This window comes from Rhagoletis pomonella, unplaced genomic scaffold, assembly GCF_013731165.1.
Source record: "Rhagoletis pomonella isolate Grant_MI unplaced genomic scaffold, Rhpom_1.0 Rhpom_scaffold_00001, whole genome shotgun sequence".
NCBI lineage: Eukaryota > Metazoa > Arthropoda > Insecta > Diptera > Tephritidae > Rhagoletis > Rhagoletis pomonella.
This window is the reverse complement of record NW_023458555.1, coordinates 6104890-6131639: the sequence shown is the minus strand read 5'-3', so window position 1 is coordinate 6131639 and position 26750 is coordinate 6104890. Positions and strand designations below refer to the sequence as shown.

The window sequence follows — 26750 nt, the reverse complement described above, 5'->3', positions numbered from 1 at the left end:
GCCGCACAAATATCTTGATAATTGTTTATTGGTGTAAAATCTTCACATTAATGTGTAAATTTTAATTTCGTTCAGAAACTTAAGCTTGCTTTGCTACGACAAAATTGCATCAATTATGACAACAAACAATTTGTTTTTCTTCTTCTTCTTCTAATTAACTTTGCTTGCGTATTTTATTTATGTTTAAGTTTATAAGAAATTCACTACGTTCACATTTTTAGTTTTTAAGTGTATTTGTAAATACCAATTTTTCTGATTTAATCTATAATATTCTTAAGTATTGTTTCGTGAGGTTAGGGATCATTTAATATACTTTTTTAATTTTATAAACCCTTTCATCTCAATACCATTTTGGCCCCATCTACTTTATGTGCTTTACTTCACACTATTTATTTTATTTTATTTTATTTTATTTTATTTTTCATGTACGTATCTTTGTCAAGTTTCATTTGTGCTTTATTTTTAAAGTTTAGTTATTCATACCTCTGTATGTATGTATGTCTCATATGTATAAACCACCTAGACGCCTTAGTATTTAGTAAAAAATTTCAATAAATAAATCTCTACCTCAAATTTAAAATTCACTTATAGATTGAGTTGAGGAGAAATATGAAAGGTGTTCAAGCATAATTTAAGTTAATCACCTACATGATTGCCTAGTCAAATTCGGGAAAAAATCTTTAAACCACTTCATCTCTGAAAACTTCTCTATGGGCTAGGGGCCTCTATCCAGCTGCCGAATGTCTTAGAAAGTAGTATTAAGCTGTGGCCACACGATTTGTACATTTGTACAGAATTGTACATTTTGGCAGTAACAGTGTGGTGTTGTCTAGAAATAATAACTTCAGCTTAATAAAAACTTTCCAAACAACACCTCTCGGTGACTGTGACAAAGGTAAAAATCTGTTGAAATATAGAAATCGTGTGATCCGTGTCGGCGCCGGCCTAACACGATTTTTAGTGAGCCCTTGTCAAACTGTTTGTAAACAATTGTCTTCATGAACAATAGTAATACAATCCTTCTCTCAATTGGATGCGTTTGCTGGCGCTTTCATTAAGAGTCAACTATTTGGGCTTGATTCTAGATAGGAAGCTGACGTAAAAGGAAATTGAAAAGACTATGTCAGTCAAAAAAGCTGTAGCGAGTACAAAGGGCCACACTCATTAGCGCGACACTTAGGATCACTCCCACTCGGGCTCTTAACATCATGCTTAACATAGCGCCCGTCGAAATTGTACGTAAGGGTGCTGCGACCAGGGCCGGAGTTAGATTTAGGGCCATCTGGTGCTTAACTGACTCAGCATCACTCCTCTACTGGTACCCATTTAGCACTTTCTCTACTTGCAACCCTACTAGGGATTAATGGTCGGGGTGCAGTGCAATGTTTTGAAGGAGGCGCAGATTAACTTTTTTCACGGACGAGTCGCTGGAAGGGACTTTTGCACGGAAACTTCCATCAACTTTCAATTTGAAGAGCAATTCTGGTAACTGTCAGCTCATATTCGTGTTTCATTCTACCACGAAAAAAAAACAATCATTTATGGAACTTATGGGACAATTTGGCTGCTTTTTATGTGTAAGTAGAAACATTTTTACGAAAAATAGATATTTTGAAGCTTTATTTATGTTCCGAAAACAAGGCAAGGCATAGATTTGCAAGAAATGGAACCGCTAGGTGGCGCTGAAGTCGAAATAAAAATTTATATTGGGCATAAAATGCATATTTTATTTGCGTTAAATATTCTTTCAAAAAAATATTTACAGTTGGAAATTTTAGTAATGTAATTAGCCATGTAACATCACGTCAGCCGCACCGACCTCTAGAAAAAATACTCAGCGCAGATTTTTACATTTAAAAACTTGGAAAATTAACCTTAAATATTTCAAATATTACTACAACAAATTTTACACAAACAGCCTTGCCCGATACGTATAGTTAGCAATTTCGTAACCCACGTTAAAACCACTTTTCTGTTTGTTTGCTTATATCTTTAAATCTCGACTACCAACGGTTATAATTTTTTTTTTACACAATAAAAGGCTATGCACTATTTGGCGTTTTTATTTTATTTTTTACGTCACCCCAGATTGGAGCTGCCCATATTTTACTTTTTAAAGCAACGAAATCTAAAAATTAAAAAAGAAAAAAAACAATAAAATCTAAAAATTAGAAGAAAACTAAATGAAAAATAAAAGAAATTTCTAAAAGTAAAGTTCAAATAAAAAGTAATAAAAAAAAAATCAAGAAATTCAGGTCGATTTTGAACAGAAACCCCCTGGGAGTTTTTTTCCCCCTTTTCTCCTATCCGAGAATAAAAATTCCCTGAGGATTTTTCATTTTAAATGGCCCAGTTGTGCTGTCAAAAAAGTGTCAAACAGCTCTTTCGAAGTTCGAATTTCCTCCTCCCCGGGAGCATTCAGACATGGGCTGATTAAAAAAATTAAATAAATTTAATGCACGTAATTAACAAATATTCTTTTTAAATAATAAAACCTAAAAATAAAAAGAAAACTAGTTTCTCGCAATTAGGTAAATGAAATTAAAAATATATTTTTCTTTTTAAAAGAACGCTGGACAAAATAACGACAAATGCTACTGCATGGTCTTTCTGGCCGAGGGTGGCCCGGAGGCGATCAAGGTATCTCTTTAAGGTTAGAAAAGGAAAAATATCAATTATGTAGGGTGTATTGAGAGGGCACTGTCTGATTGAGAGTGGGGTGACACTAAATATCACGAGGTGCAATTGGCTTTGGACTATCCAGCTTACGAAAGGCTGCGGTCTTAACGCCTGGGATTGCACTTTTTAACAAGCCCGGAAAAGTTCCCCGGGCCGACATTGGTTTGCCGTCGAAACAAATCTGGAGCCGTGGTATCATTTTACGAATGGTACGCTAAGCATTGCAAAATAAAATAGAGAAACTTAACATTCCCTTTGGTTGCTCAAATAATTTTCATTTTGAAATCCTTTAGAGTTTCATGAATAAATTTTCAAGCCATGACAAACCGTTTAATATTTTTGTTTTGGAATAAAATACTCGCAGTTTAAGCGAACACTTAATTTTCTATGTTCTTTTCTAATTTTCTTATTTTCCATTTCATTGAAACATTTGCTTTAAAATACACTTCTAGATTTTGTAAAACAATGTATCTAAATATTTGTTTATTTTTTTTCCATTAAATGTCTGTATTATTTAAATTTATTTATTATTTTATTGTTGCATAGATATACATACTATTTCCACTTATTTTTTAATTACATAGGCATTTTGTTTTTAATGCCAAGACTATATTTTTGTAATACCTGAATTTTAGAATTTTGAGTCCGAAACGCCATTTTGTTCTCTTTTTGTGTGTCTTTTGTTTTCCATGTATGTATTTACTTGAGTGTGTTGTTGTTTTTGCTATAATTAGTTTACTTTTTAAGCATATGCATTAGGGTGGCCCTTAAAGATATGATCAAGAGGTACCTCATTATTTTGTTCTACACACTAACTTATTTACGCTATTCGTACAAATTAAAGACATCCGCGAAAATCTCAAAATGCTAAAGAAAATATTTGGGATTACTACCACGGTTTGAAAAAATACATAATTCAAAAAAAAAAAAAAATTTGACCAGCTAAAGCTCAGAAAGTTTATGAATTTATATGAATGAGTTTCAACAATGTCAAAATTATCAGATTTAAGGTAAAAATTTTGTCAAATTTTAGTTTTTAAAATTTAAATTTTTCCAAACCCACAAGAATTTGTTTGAAATTTCGAAATTTGCCTAGATGTTTCTATTTTGAATGTCGAACAAAATAAATGGGGGCAGGCCATTTAGATGTTCGATATTTTTAAGGACCACCATAATATGCATGTATGTATGTGTAAGTGTATTTATGTGTGTATGTATGTGTAGTTTTCGTTTTCATAATATCGAAAGGGTTGTGGCCAAAAGTTTTTGTAATTTGCTTTGGTTTGGTTGTCTTGTACAGCTCACTTCATAATTCACATCGTTCATCATACATACATATTTACGACTCCTAATGGATGCCTTTGTTTTGTTTTGTTAGGTCTATTTATATTTTTCTTGTTTGTTTTCGTTTTTTATTAGATAACAGTAATTTTTAAAGACTTTGTGAGTTCTTATAAACATTTGGTTTGGTTACTTATATTTCAGCCAATTTCTTGGTCCCAAGTTCGCTTCATTTATAATTGTTTACTAAATTATTTATGCACGTCTGCATATTTTTAAATGAATTTTTCTTGCAGCATATATTTTTATTTTTATTTTTTTTATTATTACCATAAGTTTATACATGCATACATATATTCCTGATTTATTAGTTCCTCACTTGCATATCTGTTAAGTATATTTTACAAATTTCCCGTTTTTTGGATTTTTCAAAATCTAATTTCTTTCTTTGGCTTAGTTGGCTAATTGACGAATATGTTTTTTTCGAAACATTTATCTTCGAGCTAAGCCTTCACTGGACTCATCATGATATATTGACAAGATTTGAATTTTTATTTTATTATTTTTTAATTTTAATTAATTGTTTACAAAAATATGGTTTACTCTTTAGCGAAAACCGTAAAAATCAAAATTTCAATCTTTGTGCAACATCCAAAAAAAAAAATCGTAAAAGTATGGACCTTTTTTATCTAGATTTCATAGAAATATTTTGAGTATACAGTGTTGTTATTCAAATTATTGTTGCTTTTGCACAATAGTTTTTCATTAAAAACGGCCTGAAGCTCAATACAAATTGTTGAAAAAAAAAATTGTCAAAAATCAACGGTAAGCCCCTTATCTACTTCAAACTTTCACTTGTACAAAAACGGAGTTGGTTACAAAATCCAATCTAATTAAAAAGCTCGATATTCGTACGAAAGTTTGTAGATTTTTTTTTTAATGTTGCACTAAGATTGAAACTTTGATTTTTGCTGAAGAAAAAACTATAAGGCAATTCAGCAAAACGCGTAAATACCTCGTAGCCAAGTAAACTTCGTAAACTTACTTCATTTGGTATGAAAAATCAAATTATTTACGTGGTTACGAGGCATTTACGCGTTTCCATGAATAGCCATTACATTTTTATAAAAAGCAGAATTAAATTTAAAAAAATTGTAAAATAAATGGTCAAATCTTGTTAAAATGTGTGCGTCGTAAAGTTATGGTAAACACAATATATGACATTTGATGAACATCCAAATTGGAACGTCCGGAGTGAATTATCCAAAGTGCAACCCTGTTTACATAATTTCCTCAGCTTTTGTGCTTTTACTATGGGTGAAATTTCAAAAGTAAGTCGGGAGTGAAGAGGCGATCGAGTTGCAGCGTTTCTCCTTTTGAGAATTATGATTTCAGCTGTTCTTCTCATTTCAATAGCCACAGAAAATTTGGAAATACAATTTTTTTCCAAATAAATTAAAAAATTAAAGATTTTAGAAATTCCAGCACTTTGTGGTGTTGCAAGAACTAAAGATCTCTTAAAAATCGATTCAAATTTTACAAAATTTATAAATTATAGCGGAAATATCGAAAAGTATTTGTTTATATAATGAATTAAATTTTTTTTTTTATAACAATGTTAATTATAAATATAAGATAAGCTGACATAATCCAAAAGCGGTTAACAAACTCAACAAAATCATAAGACTGTTATTATTTTGTGATAAATTAGCACATTTTATATGTGATATTTTCTGATATTTCAGGCCCCTTGAAAATCTTGAAAATTTTAGAAATGTGTACGTACATACATAGCATGTTTGTGCGTGTTCGTGTAGTAATTAGAGTGAGAAGAAATATTTGACACTATCTTATTTGAAAATTTGCCTTTAAAAATTTCTATAAGAAAGCCGAATGCCAAGAAAATATAGCGAGAAAGCTGTTTTATTACTTCGTCTGTTTATAATTTCACCATGGTATTTATTTATGTACCTACTTAGGTAACCAATTCATAGTATGCTCGAAAGTTTTAGTATATGGAATTAAATGGGTAGTACTGTCATAAAAAAAAAATAAATAAATAAAAATAGCCGCTTCAAACACGTAGTTTATTGTACTAAAATTTACTGGGGTATAAATAAATGTTTAGTTTGAAACTTTGATGAAAATGTTAATTTTTTGAAATTTGGATTTACTTACATACGGATGTATCTGTGTACATTAGGGTGGACCTTAAATGTAGCAAGCTAATTTTTACATCACATTAGCCTCAGCTCCCTACGTCGATGCTAATTAAGTCGAAGATATCACATATAAATATTGCCCCCGATTGGAGTCAAAGTTCAGATTACTTAATGAAAACGTCTTAACCCACTGCGGTACCAAAATTTATATTTGTGATATTCTCGACTTAAGTAGTATAGATTTTGGGTATTAAATGAAATTTTTGTTGTTGTAATTTTTTGAGTCTCCATAGAGGCTTTTGACCCCTTTGCGACACACCTTAACCGACTCCAATCGGGACTAAATTTATGGCCCTTATTATGAGCTGCATTCGATTTTCGATCTTCGCTGGCTATCGAAGATCGAAGATCGAAAGTGGAATTCGTATTATGAGCTATGCAAGCGTGTCGAAATTTTCGTTGAGTATCGAATTTTCTGTCGAACAGAATTTTGCTTTCGATGGTGTAGCGAAGTGTTAGAAAATTGTGAAAAATGTATGATTTTGTATATGTTTTCTTACATTTTGGCGGCTAGACATTAATTTTAAACAATTTTTATTAATTTCATGCAGTTCTAACATCTTGAATACTAAACACAAGCTCGAAAGGCTGGTTTTACTTATGAAAGAAAATCTCAATACTCTGTTGGCACGATCTCTGAGAACAAAATCGTAGCGCTGTTGATAGTTTTAAAATATTTTAAATAGATTTGGCTCACAAACGCCTCTTTAGATGGTCGGAACTTTTTAATGAATCTGTAGACAAATTTCTTAAATATATTTTATATCAAAATACATTCGAAAGACTAATAAACTTAAACTCTCTTAAACATTTGCTACTCCTGGCCAGTTTACTAAGCTCTCATCCTCTGACGAATCGTTGAACCAGAACTCGTTGTACTCATTTTACCACGTTTTTATAAACTTGCTTTCTTTTTTACTTCATTTTAATTAGAACAAATTTACATAAATATGTATAAGCACACTATTTAGTTTGCTCGATTTGTAAACAAAGCTTCTCAGCGGTGAAAAATATACTATTGTGAACAACCTAAACGAGCGAAATTCACAATAGCGCTATTCTTCATCGAATGAGTGCCATAATACCAAATGCAAATTCGTTCGCTCAGCACTTTCGACCACAGTCGAAAATCGAATGCAAATCATAATAGGGGCCTATGTGATATCTTCGACTATAGTAGTCGCGATTTTGGGTATTACATGAAAAAAAAAATATAATTTTAATTTTTTGAGTCTCTATAGAGGAATCTGAACTTTGCTCCCCTTTTGCGACACGCCTTAACCGTCTCTAATCGAGTCAAATATATCGACCGTGGTGATACGGGTTGAAACTCGTTCATTTGATTTTTAAGGACCACCAGTATCTACATACAAACATTAGGGTGCATCTTAAAATGTCAAAATCTAAATTTCGTTTTACATACAAATTGAAGACCTCCATGAAAATTTCAAAACTTTAAAATATGTTTAGGTGTCGATACCAGTGATTGAAAATATTAAAATTTTACATACATACTTGTGGTAAACTGATTAAGTTAAGTTAAATTTTGACCAGTTTTGGTTGTTTTTCTTTTCTTTACTTAATGTTTATTATTTTTTATAAAAGTGTGGCATATTACTGTAACAATTACACCCAACAATGTTAAACTTTTTATTGAAAATTTAAAGGTATGCAGTTTTATAGCTCATTAAATTTAAGTGCAAATTTTAAGATGATAGAAAATCCCGCTGATTTTTAATATTTGTTTTTTTTTTTTGGCTGACGGTGTCGTACATTTTCTTCTATATAAAGTATGCTCGCCAATTGAAAAAGAGGAGGAAACGATTCTACACCCGATGTGCCAGTGCCCTACTCTATCCAGACGAAAACTCTCCACACTGGGTAGACAGTTCTTCGATAACCTAGAGCGCCGTAGATGCGTTGAAATCAAGGATCTTCTGAAATTACTGCGAAGCTCAAAATGGTTTTAGGAGGGATTGGGGGCTACTGACCCCATATGCGGTATCACAAGGGGCCCGAAGCCTAACTGTGTCTTACAGGCACCCGCGACAGCCTTCCTACCTACCTAAATAGAGAAAAAAATTACCAAAACTCAATGCGTATCCTGCATTTCGTACGAATCGAATATTTAAAATTTTTGTATAGAAAATGATAGGAAAATTTCATGATTTTCGATTCGTAAAAAAGCACTAAAAGCACTTCTACTGGAAGATGCCCGCTTGGTTATATAAGACTCTTAGTAGTTGGGTGGCCAAACCCCACTACACATACTGCTACAATGCGTTTTAACGAGCTCCAAGCGTTTCACTACGCGAATCTGCGGTTACCTCTAGGATGAACTCATACATATGTTCATATTTGTGTTAAAGCAGCATCAGCCTCGAGAGAACTGCAGCTGCGAATATCTGATGGTATTCTTCGGAAGAATAATCACAGCACTCATCATCGAATGAAGCCCGATTCGAAATATCATTTTGAAAAGAAGTTCTACTCGAACGCCTAAATCTTTTTTTTTTTGAGCCAATAGTTCGAATTCGAATAAATTTGCTATCGATCCGAACTACATAGTAAGGTCCCAGATATTTTTTAATGCCCAGCTAGGACACACAATTTTTGTCATTCAACGTCCAGTGAAAACATGGCTTTAAGTAAAATAAAGTAAAAATAAAAACAAACAAAATCAAGTATTTTTTTCAGCATAAAATCGAAATTTATTTAACTTACTAAAACATATTTATAGTTATAAGAATTTATGTATGCACTCATTTGCTTTTATGAATTTATATTTATTTAAGGGCATAGAAAAGATTAAACAATTAGCCTTGCTCTACATATTATTATTTAGCTTCAATACAGATACACTAGCGTATTTATGTGTGTTCACATTTCTAGACAATACGTTTATTTTTCAAATTAGAAAAAATATATATTTATAAATTCCTATATAATGTTTAACAATATTTAAGTTGACATTTGTATTTGAGACTTTTTACAAAATTAAAACTCGGAAAAATTACTAACTTTATGAAGGTGGAAATATAAAAAAAAATGGAAGATAACTAAAATATTAGCTTAACTACAATACAAAGTTAAAAAAAAAAAAATACTTCCCTACTACTATTAAAATTACACATACATACATACATAAGTACATATGTGTATGCATGCACATGCCAATATGTAGCAACAATTATATATGTATATGAAGTTATGTAGTATTTATGTATGTATGTATATATTAAAATAAAAAAAATTATGCATTACCGTAAATAAAATTGTGTCACACAGTCTTAAATGCATGCAGAAAGCTGTATTTATTCACTTATTTGATTAAAGAAAATATGGGTTAAAATTGTAAAATTAAAAATTGAGAAGCTCTGGAGCGGAGCGTAAACTGTGCAAAAATTAAAGTAAACTTTTTTTTTTTTTTAATTATTCCTATTCAAAGCACTTGTACATCAGCGAAAAAACCGCTTAAGCTTTTATTGAAGCGAAAAATTTGAAAAAGGTTTAAAAAGTGCTTCATGAAACTCATTAAAGATCTCGCGAAAGCAGCTGTTAAATATAAATCTTGCAATGTTTTTTTTTGGGCTACGAATTGCAGTTGTATAATACAAATTTTTTCACAAAACTCTACTGTTTGCAATTAAAGCAAATAAGAAATAAAAACAAAACAATATATTAAATATTGCAGTATTATAAATATTTATATAAGTGGAAGACGATATTCGCTCAAATTTCTATTTGCACAATTGTGTTTCCATGGCTGTATGTGTATATGTATGCACATATGTATGTGCGCTTGCTTTCCTTCTAACTGTATACATAGTACTTACATTTGCCTGGCCACGTGAGCACTTAAAAAGTTATGAATTAAAGCACGTTTTTCAAATATTAAACAATTCTTTTTTGGTTTTTAACTACAAACGTAGCCTATCTGGTTCTACCAAATTACAAAATATGCTAACTTGTCTCGAGGTTCATAGTAAAATTTTTCATTTTTATTAAAAAAAAAAAAAACAAAGCAAATAGCAGAAAATTTTTACAATTTACTTAAAGCAAATATTCCTTATTGCATGAGACTTTAGCTAAAATAAAGTTTATTTTATAAAACTTTAAGGCGCAAATGACTTCAAAATTAAAAAAGTTCAAATAAAAATACTAGTAATTAAAACACACATGCAAAAATATAAATCTACGTATATTCCATTTGCTTACAATTCAGTTCATTTACAAATTACGGTAGTTGTCGACATCAAATACATACATATATATAATAGATAAGTAAATATTTTTATTTTATTTTTTGCTCGTGTTTGGTTAAAATGCTGTTAAAATCATAAATATAATTCAAAAGATTTTAAATAAAACTTCGATTAAAATTTCAATAAAAAAAAACTTTGCGCATGGTGAGGGAAAATTATTGAAAAGCAGGCTCATTTTTTTCTTTTTGTTTCAAACAATGAGTTCTCTCTATTAACAATGTAATGAAGATATGTCTATACATGTGTGTGTGTGAGCCTATTAAAATCTGTGCATGCAATAGTATTTTTACTATGTGTGCATGTAGAATTATAATATGTATGCATGCATGTACTTTTTTTTGACGCATAAACTGGTATTGAATGCCTATTATATTGCCGTTTTTTTGTTTTATTTTTATTTCAATTTACCTTCTTTAAGACATTTCTTAGCTTCATTTATTCATAGATATTAATTTAAACTTTAAGTTTTACTTCATTCGCCTACTAAATTGTAATGTCTGCTCAGTTATTTATTAATTTTATTAACTATGCTGAATTTCTTATATTTTCCATTTGTGTATTTATATTTGTTTGTTTGTAAGCATTTATCAATTTTTTTTCATTTCATTTTGCTTTTACTTATTTAACTAGTTTACTTTTTGTAATCCATTTTATTGGTTATTATTGGTTATAAGCTTGTATAAGGGTTTACACTTCTATGCCTGTATGATTTTCAGTATTGTTGCTGTTGCTATTTATGTATAAGTTGGGATCTATTTTATGTTATGTATATTTTTATTTTATTTCTATTAATGTGCTGTATACGTATGCATGTATGTATGTATGTATGCAAGTTTTCTTTTATTTATTTCCTGCGTTCTTCACTTTGTGTCTGTTTATTTTCAGAGTTTTTGGATTTCAGAATCTTGGCTTCATCGCCTAAATATTCTTTAGAGCTTGCTCTTGCGTTCATTATGGTGGCATTTGTTCTTGGCGTAGCTGGCTGGTATTGCTGGTTACGCAACGGGGAGTGCCTTTAATTCTTATCATACGCCATAAGTTATTTAATTAACAGTTGCGATTGTGTTTTCATTGGTTGCTGTATTAATTTCTGTGAAGTCTTGAACATAGTTGCCTTTTATAGGTTTTAGTTGTTGAGTAATTTTCACTTCTTGCGGAAATAAGCAAGTTACAAACTTATGGCAAACACTGTGATTGGTTTTTGTTTTCTTGTATGTATGGGTTGTAAAACTAAAATCAATTTAACGACCGACTAAACGTTAATTTTTGGGCCTTTCTGAAATTTGCAGTACCGAGACTTTTGCGCTAGCCAATCCAATGGTTTTCGTAATTTTTATTTTTTTTTTAATTAATATGCTAATAGCTAATGAATATCATCAACAGCAAAACACATATTCGCCGTTTCAAGACTGCAAACACATCGGCTGCATTGCGATTTGTCATGGCACCTTGAGTTTGTGCTTTGGCTTGTACTTTATTTTGCTAAGCATATAGTTAGCTAGTCACTGATAGTTAAAATAAATATTTTTTTTTTTTTTATTAAAACCTTTTTGCTTACAAGCCTCTTGGACGCTATCGAAATCTTCATCGTACTCACTGCTGTTGTAGTTTTTGTAACATACGATTTTGCTGCTATTCGTTGCTTGCTTGCGATTGTGCATCTAAATGGTAAAATGATAAAAAAGTATAGGCGGTTTATTGTAAAAAAAATAACATTCTAATGTTTATTAAGTATTACCTCCACAGTTGGCATTGCTACCAGTGTTGAGATTTAATACATTTATACTTGTTGTAGCTGTTGCAGACGTTGTAGATATGCCCGTTTCGCCGGATGGCGTCATGGGACCAGCTGAGTGTGGCGTAAAACCGGGCTGGCTCATGCACTTTTGGCGCACCTCGCGTATTTTCAGCTGGAGATCTTGCTTTCGTGGAAAAACATCAATATGCTTTTTCTGCAATTGAAAAGGCAAATATTAGTTATATGTATCTACATAAAAAAAAAAATTAGTAAAAAACTGTCATCCTCCTAAGTGTCGGCATAGTTGTGATTATTGAAGAAATGCAAATTAAAAAAAATTTTGTGAGCTATAAGAAGTAAACGCTTCCATAAAATTTTTATTTTATTTTTTGTTTTATACGATTATTTAAAAGATTTATATCGAACGAACCAGTTTAGAAGACTTTGGGAAAATTACTTCGTTTTTTTTTCCAAAGCCCTAATAGCCAAGAATTGCATCTAACTGTTCTAATTTGGTCTTTTAATTCGGCAATTATTTTCCAAAAAAAGTGGTCGACCGAGTGTACTTGTCATAAAACGCTTCTCATAAAACCACTTCGCCATTCGGAGGAGGCGCGCTCATTTGCAGGTCTCGCCATTTATATGACGACATAAAAAATCACAACGCAAATTGGAGGAGCAGCTCGGCCACTTAGTAAGATGTGCAAGTCTAAATATTTATTTTTATTATTTTTTATTCTTAATACATACCTGAAAGGCCATTGTGGCTTGAGCCGATGGAAACATGCCGTGTTCGCTGAAAAGCTGATAAACATAATTTCGACGTATTTCCAAGACTTTACGATGTCCTTTTTCGCTGGCATCAGAGCGGGCACTTTGCAAGGGAGTTTGTGGCGTCCGTGGCGAACGGTCTGTTTCTTCAGAGTTCTCCAAATCTATTTGAGAAATAAATAACAATACTATTCTTAGTAAAGTAGCAAAACATAACAATTGAGAAATTTGATTAAATTATGTTTTCTAACTTACTTAGCTGCTCAATACTAAAATCGGGACCGAAGAAACGTTGAGATGGTGTTGATGGCACAGATGCCGTTTCAACGGATGACTCATCTTCGCAGACTGTTGAAAAAACACGATTATATATATATAAAAAAAAAACAATGATTTTCATCAGCGGTTATCACTTACGCTTTTTTTGGCGGTGCACTAGGCTGCGGCGCATTCTTCTTACGATAATTAGTGCCGTAGACACGTGGCGATGATGGCACAGCAATGGCGCTCGGCGACAGACAGTCCTCGGGCTTAAATTGTGGCAATGCTTGATACTTCTTTTCGAAATCAACTTGCTTCAATACGCTGCAAATAGTTCACAACAATAAATACCATTATAATAACAATTCATAATTTTTATAATGAATTCATGTTCAACTCGCAGAAGAACTCACTTATCCATGTCATCGTTTTTCTTTTTGGTAGACGATGCCGACTTTAATGGCGATTTTGGATTCAGCATCCCGCCCATGCCGCTGACACTACTGGAGCTGCTATTACTATTGACAGCCGATGGAGTTGTGGGCATTTGTTCGTCGCTGTTGGGGGTGGTAGTAGACGAGGTGGGTGTGGGCAACGCCGATGTTATCGAATTTACAACCATATTCACATTGCCAATAATCGGCGATGAAGAGTCCACCAATATTGGTGAGTTTAACTTCTTTGCAGTATTACTACCAGTGTGGTTGCCAATTAGTGCCGTAGTTGAGAAGGAGTTAGCATTGCTGTTATCGTTGGAGAGGTTGTTTGAAGCTGTAAAAGTAGAAAGTTTTGATTATTTAGTCCGAGTTAGAGGTACCCAATACGTACACAAATTCTTGCGCCTAAGACATTTTGCACGTCCTAATTGTGCTGGGGTTGGCGCCAAAATGAACTGTTGTTTTCCACCAATGTCAGTCTGCTCCTCATCTGGGTCTATGGCTGAAGCAGTACTGTCGTCGGAGCTACGTTTGCCAGCCGAGTCAGGCGGATTAAGGGCCAGTGTCGAAGAAGAGCAGGCGGATTTTGGGGTAGTGGGCGATTTTGGTGTGCGTTCTAAAAAAAAAGAAAAAAAATTGTCACATAATTATTTGCATATAAAGTCACAACTCATGTCTACAAACCTATGTAGTTGTGCAACAACATAGAGTTGTTGTTTGCATTGGACACAGTATTGCAGGCGCCGACATTTGCATTTACACCAAAAGCCGCCTGACCATTGTTTTTCTTGTAATTGGCATACGAAATAGGAGTGGGTTTAATCGGGCCACATCCGCCACCATTGTTGCTACCAGCATTAACTGGCGGATCGGGCTGTTGCATTGGCAGTATGGCGTACTGAAAGTGAAAAAATAAGTTTAAAAATAAAAGTTGAAAGTTGTACTTTCCGCATAGTCAATATTGCCTTCTTTACCTGATTCAACATGTTATTGACCGTGAAGAGTATCTGCTTTTGCCCGGTTGAAATTCCGACGTTACCGCCGCTCGTGGCCGTAAGTATTTGGGTCGGCGTCATAGCCGGTGTGGTGGCAAAACAAGTAGCCGCAGCCGAGCTGATGACTGCTGCAGGCGACGAGGGTACAGATGACGGTGTTGCACCAGCTGTGGAGTTAACAACAGTTGCTACATTTGAGTTAAACATTAAAATCGATGTACTGCCGCCGCCACTCCCTTCAACGCCAGCCTTTTTGCTGCCAGCATTGAAGGCGGCGGCATTAACGCTAGTTGTTGCTATTGTGTCGTTGCTGCTGAAAGTGAATATGTTATTGATGTTGTTATTATTGTTGCTGGTATTAGTGGTGTTAGTAATGGTAATGATGTTGTTATTGTTGTTACTGCTGACATTATTGCCACTGCTGCCGGTAGGGCGCACTGTTGTTGCTGCGAGTGATGGCGCAGCACTTAACAGCGTCAACGTACTGCCGATTGGCGGCGGATTACTGCCAAAATGCACCGCTGTACCTGCACCATTGCCAGTGGTCAATGCGTTGCCAGTGCCCATGGACACAAGGCTGCCGTGGCTGCTGCTATTGGGCGCGCACGAAGTTGCAGCGAGTATGCGAGCATTCGCCGGAAGTGTGATCTTGTTGCACGAATTCACGCTGATCAACGATAATGGACGCAGTGTGGCCGCGCCATTATTTTGCTGCTTCAGTGCGATAGGCGTGCTCGGCGTCGAATTGATGTTGAGGGCTTTGGGATTGCTATTGTTGTTGCATACTTTGTTGCCGCCAGCGCCGACGCTATTGGTGGCCAATACGTATGTGTAGGTGGGTGCACCGCCGCTGCCGCTGCCGCCGCCGCCGTTGCCGACATCAACCAATTTCTTCAGTTTATGTGGTACTAATTGAGCGCTGGTTGCGCTGGCGTAACGCTGGCCATCGGTGATGACTAACATTGTAGATGGTTGCGTCGAAGATTGCTGGTATGTGGTCGCCGCGGTATTGCAAGCTGGCTCTAAAATGGAACCCTCCACTTCACTTTCGGTGTGCTGTGCGCCTTTGACTGCGTCCATCAGCATTGAATCGCACAGAATGGTGGAGCGGGCAGCCGACTGATTCTTATTGGATACATCTTTTTCATAGTCAGTGGTGTTGGTGTTATTGTTATTGTTGTGGTTATTGTTCAGAAGATAACCGTTTTTAAAGGTGATCAGTTTTTTTATAATCGTTGTTGTTGCCGTTGGAGTAGACGATTTCGTTATAGCCGACAATTGTGGCGCGTCAATGTTATTGTTGTTATGGTTAATATTAGAGGAGCAATGAGATGAAAAAACATTAAATTTCTCAGTTTGAGAAGAGGCCGAGGCAGTTGTGGAAGTGGATGTGGATGTGGATGAAGACGTTGATGATGAGGATGCTGATGTGGAAAATGATGATGAGGATGCGCATGTTACTGATGTTGAGGTTGCCGGCAAAGTGAGTGGAGATGCGCTTGAATTGACTGTCGTAGCTGTATTTCTTGGCGCTTTGTTAAAAAATAATGGTGGTGGTGTAGAACTCAGCGAATGAGAATGTGTGTGATGATGATGGTGATGTGTGCGTATGATGGCGAATTGTGCCGTACTAGGCACAGCTGCCGCGGCGAGCTGCAGCGCTGGTGATGCATTCAACGACTGTCGCCTCAGTTTGGGCGATTGGGGTTCACTGCAGCCAAATGGTGTGGGTACGCGTGTAATCACTGTGGGCGGCGTTTCTACACGACGCTGATGTAAATATTTTAACTGTCGATGTGGCGAAGTGTGCTGCTGTGGTGTCAGAGAACGAACAATTGTGAACTGGCGACGCTTCAATGGTGGTGGACGATCGACTGGCGATTCTGTTGTGCTTACAGCAACAATGGAACGAAACGTTTTTGCTGTTGGTGTTTGGCTACAGGTCGGCGTTGTTGGTGTGCTGGTTAAGCGTAATTTGGGTATTGTATAGAATTCGATGTCATCAAAATCGGTTTCCGTTTCGTAAGCTTCGTAATCGTCGCCGATGCTGGCTTCAGAAACGAGCTGTTGTTTGCAATCTCTATTGCGTTCCGAGGCATTAGCGGCTAAGATGGATACGTTTGCCGGCAAATGCAAAATTGAATGATGTCGATGATGTTAGTAAACGAACAATGCGCATGTGGGCATGGTCAATGGTTAATTGTGAAACACGGCGAAGAGAATAGAGAGACAGAGCGATAGCAAAGAATGATATGATAGAGAGAAGACACATCAAATGTTATGTGCTAACGAACGAAAATAATGTAAATGAAATGAGGCAATCAATTTACAAAGACTGGAATGAATTTTGAAATGAAAAGTACTCGTATGTTCTGTCATATGAACATGTTAAGGATGATTGGTTAGATGCGGCAATCGTTGCAAATTTAATAATTCTTCGACCGCCAATTAATTTGGCCAGGTCAAATAATTTCTAATCATTAATAGTTTTATTACAAATACAGAACGCTAAAAAGTATACAATTAATATTAAATCTAAGAAAAATTATTAAAAATAATAATATTAAAGTAAATGGGCACATATTTAAAATAAAATTCAACACAATAGCAACAACTGAAATAAAATAGATAAATCCAATAAAATATAACGTTTACAATTTCTTAAACACACCTACATATCGTCGTTTAAAGGGCAAAACCGCGTATCAGCAAAATGCAAAACCGCGTATGTGAAGTTTTAGAAATTATTTTCTAGAGGGTAAAAATACTCATATTTCAAAATGGTTCTCTTTTTTATAAAGAAATCGCATTTCTGGCTAGTATATTTCAGAACGAATGGATAATAATTGAGCCAAGAGCTTGTGTGAGCAAATCCAATTTTTGGCAGCCAATGTCAGTTACGCGGTTTTGTACTTTAAACGACGATATGATAATATAAGCAGGAACATTTTTAAGGTTATAAAGGTTTCTCGAAAGCGTTCCACTGGAGTAAATGAAAACAAGTTTGGAAATTGTGCTTTCAGTTTAGCTACCTTACCCAGTAAACAATATAGTTCTATTCATGTTTCGAAATTCGATAATCAAAAAATTAAACGCTCTCTTAATACCCATTCAGATTTTCGAAATAAAATAAAATGTGAGCGGACGGAAATAAATGGAACCAAAAAAAAAAACAAAAACGGATTTTGAAATTAAAATAATGGCATTGCAAAAGAATATATGCATACATCAAAATCCCAGCCCATACGTACCTCCTCTACAACTCTCCATGGTGTTTGGACTGCGCAACGGATGTCCTGCCTGCTGCTGTTGTTGTTTTTGATTTGAACAAGCAGCCGCGCCAATTGGCACATTGAATGTGAATACACTATTTACACTGCCGCCACTGCCATTCACTTTATATGGAGATATGAGCTCTTGCTTGATATCCTCTTGCTTAATATGCATTTGATGTGGCTGTTGTTCGTCCATCTTTGTGCTCTTCGGACTTATTGGCATGGTCTTAAAAGCGCCACCTAAAATATGTAGAACGTAGAAAAACAGGGTCATAAACTAAAACTAGGCTACTTTTATTATTAGCATTTGCATATTTATAAAAGAATACAATCGAAAAAGGTTGCAGCAATTGGCGAGGTGTGTAAAATTCAAGCAGCGCATGCTACGGAAACCCCCCGGTTTTTCAACGTCTGCAACCATTTTTCAAAGTTGTATTTCATTTATAATTTATTGCGCTCGCCTGTTGGCTGGAATGGTGTTACACCGATTGGATTTTTCGGACTGTTGTACGAATACATCGGCAGTTGCTGAGGACTTAGTATGCTGCTCTCAATGCTCGAGGCATATGGCTTGATGGCCTTTGGTTTCAAGGTTATGTCGCGGTCAGTGCCCGTGTTAGTCGCACTGTTGCCAGATGTGCTGGCTGTTGAATGTTCCAAAGTGTCCATTTGTGTTTGTTTCTCGTTTTTTATGCATGTCTCCTCTAAAGTTGTGTGCTTTAAAAATGAAAAAAAAAGGTGTAACTATCTTATAATCTAATTTGATTTGAATAGTAATCATTCCACGACATATATTGAAGAACAAATGAAAGATTAATTAAAAGCATCCATCAGAACTGCCAACCAACCTTCCCATTTTCGCTTGTGCCTTTGTTTTTCACATTTTTTGTCGCCAATGTGGATGGTTTCCTATAATCGTAGACGCCATCCTCCACGTCTGAGTCAGTGACACGTTCGCGACACTTTAAATCTATTTGCTTCATGGTAGCATCCTGCTGCTGAGATCCACTATTGTTGTTGCTACTTGCCAGATTATTATTGGTTGGCTCGTCAACCACCAGCATCTTTATCGAAACAGAAATTTAAAGTTAAATAACACAACAAACACTTTATTTTCTCTTAAATCACACTCACGTGCTCATCATCAGACTGCATTTCGTCCGGTGGAAATATTTCCGATTTGATTCGCGGTTTTTCTTCTTTCACGTGTCCAAGCGTCTCTTCGATTGTCAGTGGGATGATGTCACCCTGAGAGTCTGCCGCAACGCTGCTAGAAGCACCAGCAGAACCAGGACTATGTATTGGCAAGTCTATACCCAATGCATCGGTGCCATCCATCGAATCATTACGCTGCTTGGCGTCACAGCTCCCTGGGGGCCCGCCACTTGCTCCACCTTTGCCAGAACTAGACGACTTACGTCGATCTTTCGAGCACCATTTCCACTCTGGATGAAGTTTGAAATGGGCATCCTTCACGGAACTTGCCAATTCATGGTACTTGGCTTTCTGCTCCGGCTTCAGCGCGTACCACCACTCACCAAGAATTTTGCTAACAGTGCGGTTATCTTGATTTGGGTGCTTTTTGTGAACCAGTTTACGATGCTTTTTCGAGAAGATCATAAAAGCGTTCATGGGCCGACGAATTTTGGTCTGTGAAAGATGGTGAGACGAAAAAGTATTAATCATATCTTTCATGCGATTTTTATAAATTTACGCGAAATCAAGTAAATATATCTAATCCTTGTGTTTAAAAAGTTATAGATATACTACACAAAATCTTAGCCTTTTTCGTTATAAATAACTGGCTAAAAAACGAATGCACCGGTCTAAATGGGTATTGGTTAGTTTGTTCTATAAAGGCAACACTCACTATTGTCACTGGACTCAATGGCTCCTTGTCAATGGCGCTTGCACCGCTACCCGCCGCTAACTTCGCTTGTTGTTGCTGCTGCTGTTGCTGCAATGCGCTGAGTGATTGCGATCGACGTTTCGCCGCTGTCTGGTGATGGCCTGTTCCACTATTTGCAGCAGTTATTGGCGCTTTTGGCTCTCCCATTACATCATTACCACATTCATTTGCCAATGAGGTGGTATATCTGTAATTGTCGCTGCTGCTGTTGATTGCAAAACGCGTATGTTTCGGTTTTGGATGAGCTGAAGGCGCCATTGGTGGCGATGGCTCAAATACATCATCGTCTAACTGATCGTCGTTATCTTCTTGTAGTCCGCTGTTGCCCCCGCTGCCACCTGGCGCTCTTAACTCACTCGCACTCATACTTCCACACATGGCGGCGGCATCGCTTGTTGAGAAATTCAAAGGTTTTTCAGGCGAGTCCAACTCGCCAATATGGTTGTGACTCTCATTCAAGCTATGACTCTTTTGATTGTTGTGTGCGCCATGATGGTTGACCAGATTAATTCCCTGCGCTGATTGTTGTTGTTGCTGTTGATGCTGCTGTGATGGTGGTGGTGGTGTTTCCGCCGTTGGCGGTATGATGCCGGCTATGGTAAAATTGGTCGCTTTAACGGGGGACTGACTGATGGTGGGCAACAGCGTTTGCCATTGATATATCGACCCCGGCGGAAATCCTAAATGAGGGAGGGAAAAAAAGAAACGTTATATTCACACACCAAGAAAATGGTGTAGTTAACTAACCGTTTTTTGGAAGCGTCTTTTCGTTTGACATTGCCGATTGCGGCGCTTGGTGTTGGTGTTGCATGTGCTGTTGGTGTGCGGCCGCCAAAAGCGAGCCATTGGCGCCCACACCCAAACCACTACTAATCGAAACCAATGTGGGCTGCCCTGCCTGCAGCGCTGGGTTTCCACTTGCAGGTGACAGCAATGACACTAATTGTGTGGGATCAACGATGACGGGATGAAATGACTGCGGCAGTGTTGGTGCTGTGTTGCTTCCACGAGCACCATTGGCTGCAGCTCCATTGTTGGCAGCAGCTGCGGCGGCGGCGGCAGCAGCGGCGGCTGCAGGTGAGATCCGTATGACGCTGGTTGTGGCATGGCCAACGCCAGTGACCACTGAGGCTGGTGGTCGGGGTGGTGCAATTACTGCGCTGCTTACCACTGGTGGCGGTGGAGGCGGCGCGGCGGGCGACAATGGCATATGACTATGCGCCATAGTCGGCTGTTGTTGTAAATGCTGCTGATGTTGCTGTTGATGTGCCGCGAGAGGTGGCGGTGGCGGCGCATGATGCGCTGCTGGCTGCAGAGAGGAATGATGTACATTGCTATTTGCTCCGAGAAGATGCGCGCCTGCAGCTGCTGAGCTTGGCAGTGTTGCAGTTTGATGATGCACCACCATGGAGACGGGCGATTTTTGTGGTGGTGGTGGTGGTGGTCCAGCACCAGCGCCCTGAGCACGTACCGATTCCGGGCGAATAACTTGCGAATAACCCACTGTACCATACTGTATGGGACTGGCTGCGGCTTTCCATTTAGCTGTATGCGCATCCACTGTCGCAACGGGCCCACCGCCAATTGGTGTGAAAAAATTCTGGCGATTGGAGACAACTGGCACTGGTGAATGAGTGACATTCATTGGAGAGGTGCCGTGGTTCACAGGCGATGAGTAGGATGGCGTTGCCGAACGAGAGCTGCTGAGTGACACTGCGCGGAAGAGAAATAAAGTGCGACGTTAATGTGGCGATGGAGGTAACAAATATAGGCATTATTTATATATTATTTACTTAAACATTGCAGATATAAGCTGCTCGCTAAATCATCTTTAGGCAGAAAAATATTTAAATTCATTTTTTTAGCAATCAAGTTACTGCACACATGGGACAACAACAACAACAATTTGCATAGCTGTTTAAGAAAATTTTTCTAAATAAAAGAATATTCGAGACGTGGGAAAGTACAACTTATGCCTAATTTAGATGTTTCGCGTCCGATTTCCACTTATTTTCTGTTGTTGCTTTCAAAGCGAATGCTTAGCGCAGCCTATATTTTTCTTAAAGGCTTCTTCACATTATTTGTTGTTTTTGTATCCTCATGACTACAATGACAATCTTTGGATCTCGTTACAATGACCACTTCACACATTTCCATTTTGATGGCTTTGTTCTTTCGCACATTTGCTATTTACCTGCAGAGACGGGTTTACCTTTTCGAGTGCTTAACGACAACAATGAAAATGTGAAAATTGTGCAGGTACTTGAAACTATTTGCTATTTTAACAGTTGTTGATAAAATTATGAGAAATATTGAAACATTATGTACAATATGTGTTTCTCACTGTGTTCCGAGTACACTGAAGATCAAAAGAAGAAGAATTCATGTTTTACGTCAGCGAATGACATTGCTGCAGTGACAGCATTGCAGGAGAACAGGTGGTTTTTAAACATTTTTTTGGTTGTAATTTTTGTTAACGGTAAGCGTCATCTACGGTAGGCTCAGGAAAACTTGGTCTGATTTGAGGCCTTTGACAACGGCAGTCATCGATCAGAACGTTTGCCTGGCTTAATTTCAAAACGATTAGATACTTTCAATATAGGAAGGTAAATTTAGTCGATTTATTTTCTGAAATGGGAAGTTGAGAGGAACCAAAAGGCTGCTCCTCTGGAAAGGAGTTGAATAGTTTTATCAAACTGTCATACCATTGCCAGCGTACATGGCCCCAATGAAGTTCTTTAAAAGCTCTACCTCTATATTACCCAGCGTGACTATTCTGTAATGACTTAGCGCAAGTTTCGAATCTCTGTGGCGAGGCACAGAAAATTACCCCAATCCCAATACTTATGGTAGATTTACACCGGTTCACACATTTTTTGCTTACCTAAAATATTAGCCACATCAGTTTCCTCCTGGTCGGAGCGGCCTGTCACACGATAATTCGGCGATGTCTCCGAATCGCGTGAAGTGTCTTCATCCGCTTGTGTTTTGCTGCTTGAACGGCTATTCACATCGCTACTGTAACAAAGCATATATATATTAAGCTTGGTATTATTAAAGAAAAAAACGCACTGCTAAAGTCACACACACCTTGGAAAACGGCTTGCGCCATTGGGACGCAAAGCACTGCCTTTCTGATTCAAATGGCGCGAACACAAGCCGCGTCGCTGAGATTCCTTGGAGCACATGCCGCATAGACGACGCCATTGTTTGCCATTGTATTTTTTGCGTACACCAGACTCCGATTGTACAATGTCACCCTTCTTGAAGCGATGCGGTGTAGTTGCTTGAGATCTGCACGTTTATTAAGAATATATATATATAATATATTGATTGAAATTAATTATATGAAGTGTGTGTGGCTGTGCAACATGCCACTACCTTGGAGTGCTTGATGTGCTGCCACGACTCTGCACACTGCTGCGTTTGCTACCCGCCGATAATTTTTCGGGATCGCCATCGCCCAGCGTGTAGTCATCAATTTGCACACCTTTCAATTCATCGTCCGACTCGAATTCATCGTACTGCCGTGCTTGTCGGCGCTGCAGATCATCCGATGGCGATTGTGAGTGTGCGGCCGATGATTGCTGCGAGTGCTGCGAGTGCGGCTGATGGCTGTTGGCGCCGCCACTCATCTGTGACTGCTGTTGGGAGACAACAATTTCGGGCAACGATGATGTACCATGACTGCCGTTACCATTTTGCTTGCTCCCGATGGCTCCTGATGTGCTGGCATTCAAAAGTAACAGTTGCCCGCTGCCACCGCCGACTGTCTGGAAGGGTGAGGTGGCAGTCGTGCGATAATACTCTTCTTGTTTTTGTAAATGATGCTGTTGTTGGGCCGCGGCGGTAGTACTGAACGGCGACATATGCTGCGTGAGTTGCTGAGCGCCGCCGGTGGGTGTCAGATGTGCAGGACATTTACCATCGTAACGCATCGCCACGTAAGTCAGTTGTGAATGATGGCCGCTGGTGCTGCCTTTGTGTGCTGACACGGGCGTGCCACTGGCACTGGCACTGCCACTACCACTGCGATGTTGTTGTGGAGGCGTCAGCAATGCTGAGTGTGCACTGCCAGTTTTGTGAGCGCCGCCCGCAAGCGTTTGCTGTTGGTGCGGCGAAGGTGAAAGTTCGCGCAACTCATCCCACCAAGGCGGAAGTAGAAGGCGCAGATCAGCGCGTTTAACTTTTTTGAACTGAAGTGAAATAAAGGGAGTGGGTGTATATAGTTGTTAAATATTTGAAATTACATATGTATCGCGAATCCTCCTTTTTTTAATATTTGCTGATAAATTCTACAAATTGATTTATTAAAAAAAATCAACCCATTTATATTTTTTTATTGGGTTTTGCTTCTTTTGAAGAGGGTGCGTGATATTTCGAATAAAACGAACGAGAGATTCCACTGTGGAAGAGTCATTTTAGGACCTCAACGAAATCCTTTCGGGGTTTGACTATCTTGCCTAGATACTAACGTTTGGGCATTATTTCGTCGAGGCCCCAAAGTGCAATTCATAAGACTGTATGTATTTAAAATGGATACAAATTAATCAATTTTACCTCAATTTTAATACTAATCACATAAGCTAGCAACAAAAAAGCAATTGAAATTTGAAACTTACGATTGGCGTAGAATCTGTGTTGATTTGCACTGTGAATTGTTTTGTGTGTGTATTGATGTCCGTCACGACGCCCTCCACAAAAACGTAACCCGATCGGCCTTCGATTTGACTGCGCACACAAACCCGCGTATCCAAGTTAATCTAATAAAATGGGAGGTGGAGGGAAAGAGTAGAAAATTGGTAGAGCAGAGAGCAGATTAATTAGGTCAATGGTTTGGCTTGCCAATATATTATATATAATTCGATTTGATGGCGCAACTGCAATGTTGCAAGCGAATTGCAGCGACACCAACAAATCCATGTGTGGTGGTAGATATATGCGAGCGTTTGCACTTTGACTTACATCAGCTAATGGTGGACTCGCGTCCAATATCACATTGAAACGCCCGCTGCCCAACACGTCCGTAAAGCGTTGTGTACAATTTTCCGGCGGATCGAATTCCACCAAAATCGAATTTGGCGGAGCAGCCGATGGCGGTCTACTATTGGACGAGCCGCAGGCGGATGTGGAGGCCGACGAGGCTGTGGCTTCTGCGTTGTTAGCGCTATTGCCGTTGTGCGAAGTCGTTTGACGTATGATACCCGATGCATAGAAATTATTCAATTTGGCCAATACGCGAGTATTCGACCATTCGCTGAGATCTAAATTAGATGCTAAAGTTTGCTGCTGCAAGGCAACGATTGGCTGTTGCTGGTGTGGCTGTTGTTGTTGTTGTTGTTGCAGATGATGGTGGTAGACGAGACGCTGTTGTTGCAAAGCCGCGTTGCTTGTGGGTGTCAGCGTGCGGTTATTGTTGGCGTTGCTATTGCTAACACTCATAACATTCTGCAGCTTATAAGTACTCGATGGCTGTGTACTGTTTGGAAAAAAACAAAAAAATTTAGCATATTTATATATGTATAAACGTATGACAGACAGACTAATTAGCTACTTCAATTTACCTTGTTATAATGATGCGCTTCTCGGGGCTCTCCAGCAAGCTAGCGCCGCGTCCGGTCGCTGTTACAACTGCCGCACCACTGCTGCCACTGTTGGCGCCAGCGCCAACTACAACTCCCGCTGGTACCGTTGTTGTCGCGCCAAACGTCGTCGCTGTCACTGGGCTTACAATCATTGATTGTGTTGCCGGTGCATGCTGTTGTTGCGACGTGGAACGTATTGCTGTGTAGACCATTTCCGTGGGCGGTGCATTGCCATCGGAAGCACACGCTGTAGTTGTTGTTGTTGCTGCTGCTGTGACCCACCCACGGTTGCTGCCAGTACTGCTTACGTTAATATTCGCTGTTGTTGCTGCTGTAATAGATGGCATAGACGTCGATGTGGCCTCAACGTTGCCGTTCTTTATGCTCTGTGGCGAGCTGCCGTTGTTGTTGTTGTTGTTGTTATTAGCACTTCCGTTGGCGATCCTGATCGCTGACAGCATATTCGTATCATGCCATGAAGTTGTGGTTGCACAGCTCGAAGCCATCGATGTAGGCCCAGCGTTATGATGCTGCTGCTGCTGCTGCTGCTGTGGTGGCTGCGGCGGCTGTGGTGAGGCTTGTTGCCGGTCCAGCTCGGCTGGATCGAATTTCCGCTTCTTCGGGTGCTGTCGCGGTGCCGTTTGCTGGCTATTATGGCTAGCGGACAGATGTTGTTGTTGTTGATAGAGAGCATTTTGTTGCTGTTGTTGTGTCTGTTGCTGACCGGCAGCATTTGTGTTACCGTTATTTGTCGTAGTTGCAGCAGTGGCTGTTGCTGTGGCGGACGTAGCGGTGCTGGACGCTGAAGAAGTTGTTGTTGTTGTTGTTGTTGTTGCTGATGCTGTTGCTGTCGTCGATGGTATTACCATTTTGCTTGGCGATGCAACAGCAACACGTTTGGCGGGCGGCTCCTCAGCACCAAAAACAAGGTGCTGCTGCTCCCGTTGCTCACTGTGATTTTGTTGTTGTTGTTGTTTTTGTTGTCGCTGTGGTGTAAAAAAATTCTCCTGGTGTAGAATAGATGATTTCTTGCCGCTTGGCTGTTCTTGTTGTAGTTGCTGATTTGCTACGTATAACGCGGCCGTCGTTGCTGTTGCGCGCGTTGTGACCGCCTTGACCATTTTCTAGGTGTTGCACGCAGCATTGAAGCTAGCATTGGCAGCCACATTGGGTGTGGCACGCCGCTCTATGGGCCTGTCGCGATGATACTGTTTCTATTACGCCTCTTTGACTGTGTCTAAAACGTGTGCCTTTGGCTTGGTGCAGAAAATGTCCCAGTTTGACTGAGAATTCAGGAAACGAATTTACCGGAAAGTATGAATCACAACATCT

At 38.2% G+C, this 26750-nt stretch overlaps 1 protein-coding gene across 1 annotated transcript in view; it reads right to left on the bottom strand.

Annotated features, from left to right (window-relative positions):
- Nucleotides 1-11321: 11321 nt before the first annotated feature.
- Nucleotides 11322-26750, bottom strand: part of LOC118736902 (putative transcription factor capicua) — a gene marked incomplete in the record, with an annotated part of 182437 nt that continues 167008 nt past the window's right edge. Inside the window, 21 exon segments of the mRNA XM_036467030.1 lie at nt 11322-12108; nt 12186-12399; nt 12936-13120; nt 13212-13309; nt 13377-13541; nt 13631-13988; nt 14046-14270; nt 14339-14552; nt 14629-16754; nt 17901-18164; nt 18386-18641; nt 18773-18988; nt 19059-19574; nt 19795-20513; nt 20581-21546; nt 22718-22848; nt 22924-23127; nt 23215-24029; nt 24456-24596; nt 24799-25312; nt 25398-26748. Coding sequence (XP_036322923.1) covers nt 12080-12108; nt 12186-12399; nt 12936-13120; nt 13212-13309; nt 13377-13541; nt 13631-13988; nt 14046-14270; nt 14339-14552; nt 14629-16754; nt 17901-18164; nt 18386-18641; nt 18773-18988; nt 19059-19574; nt 19795-20513; nt 20581-21546; nt 22718-22848; nt 22924-23127; nt 23215-24029; nt 24456-24596; nt 24799-25312; nt 25398-26539 — 9498 coding nt within the window.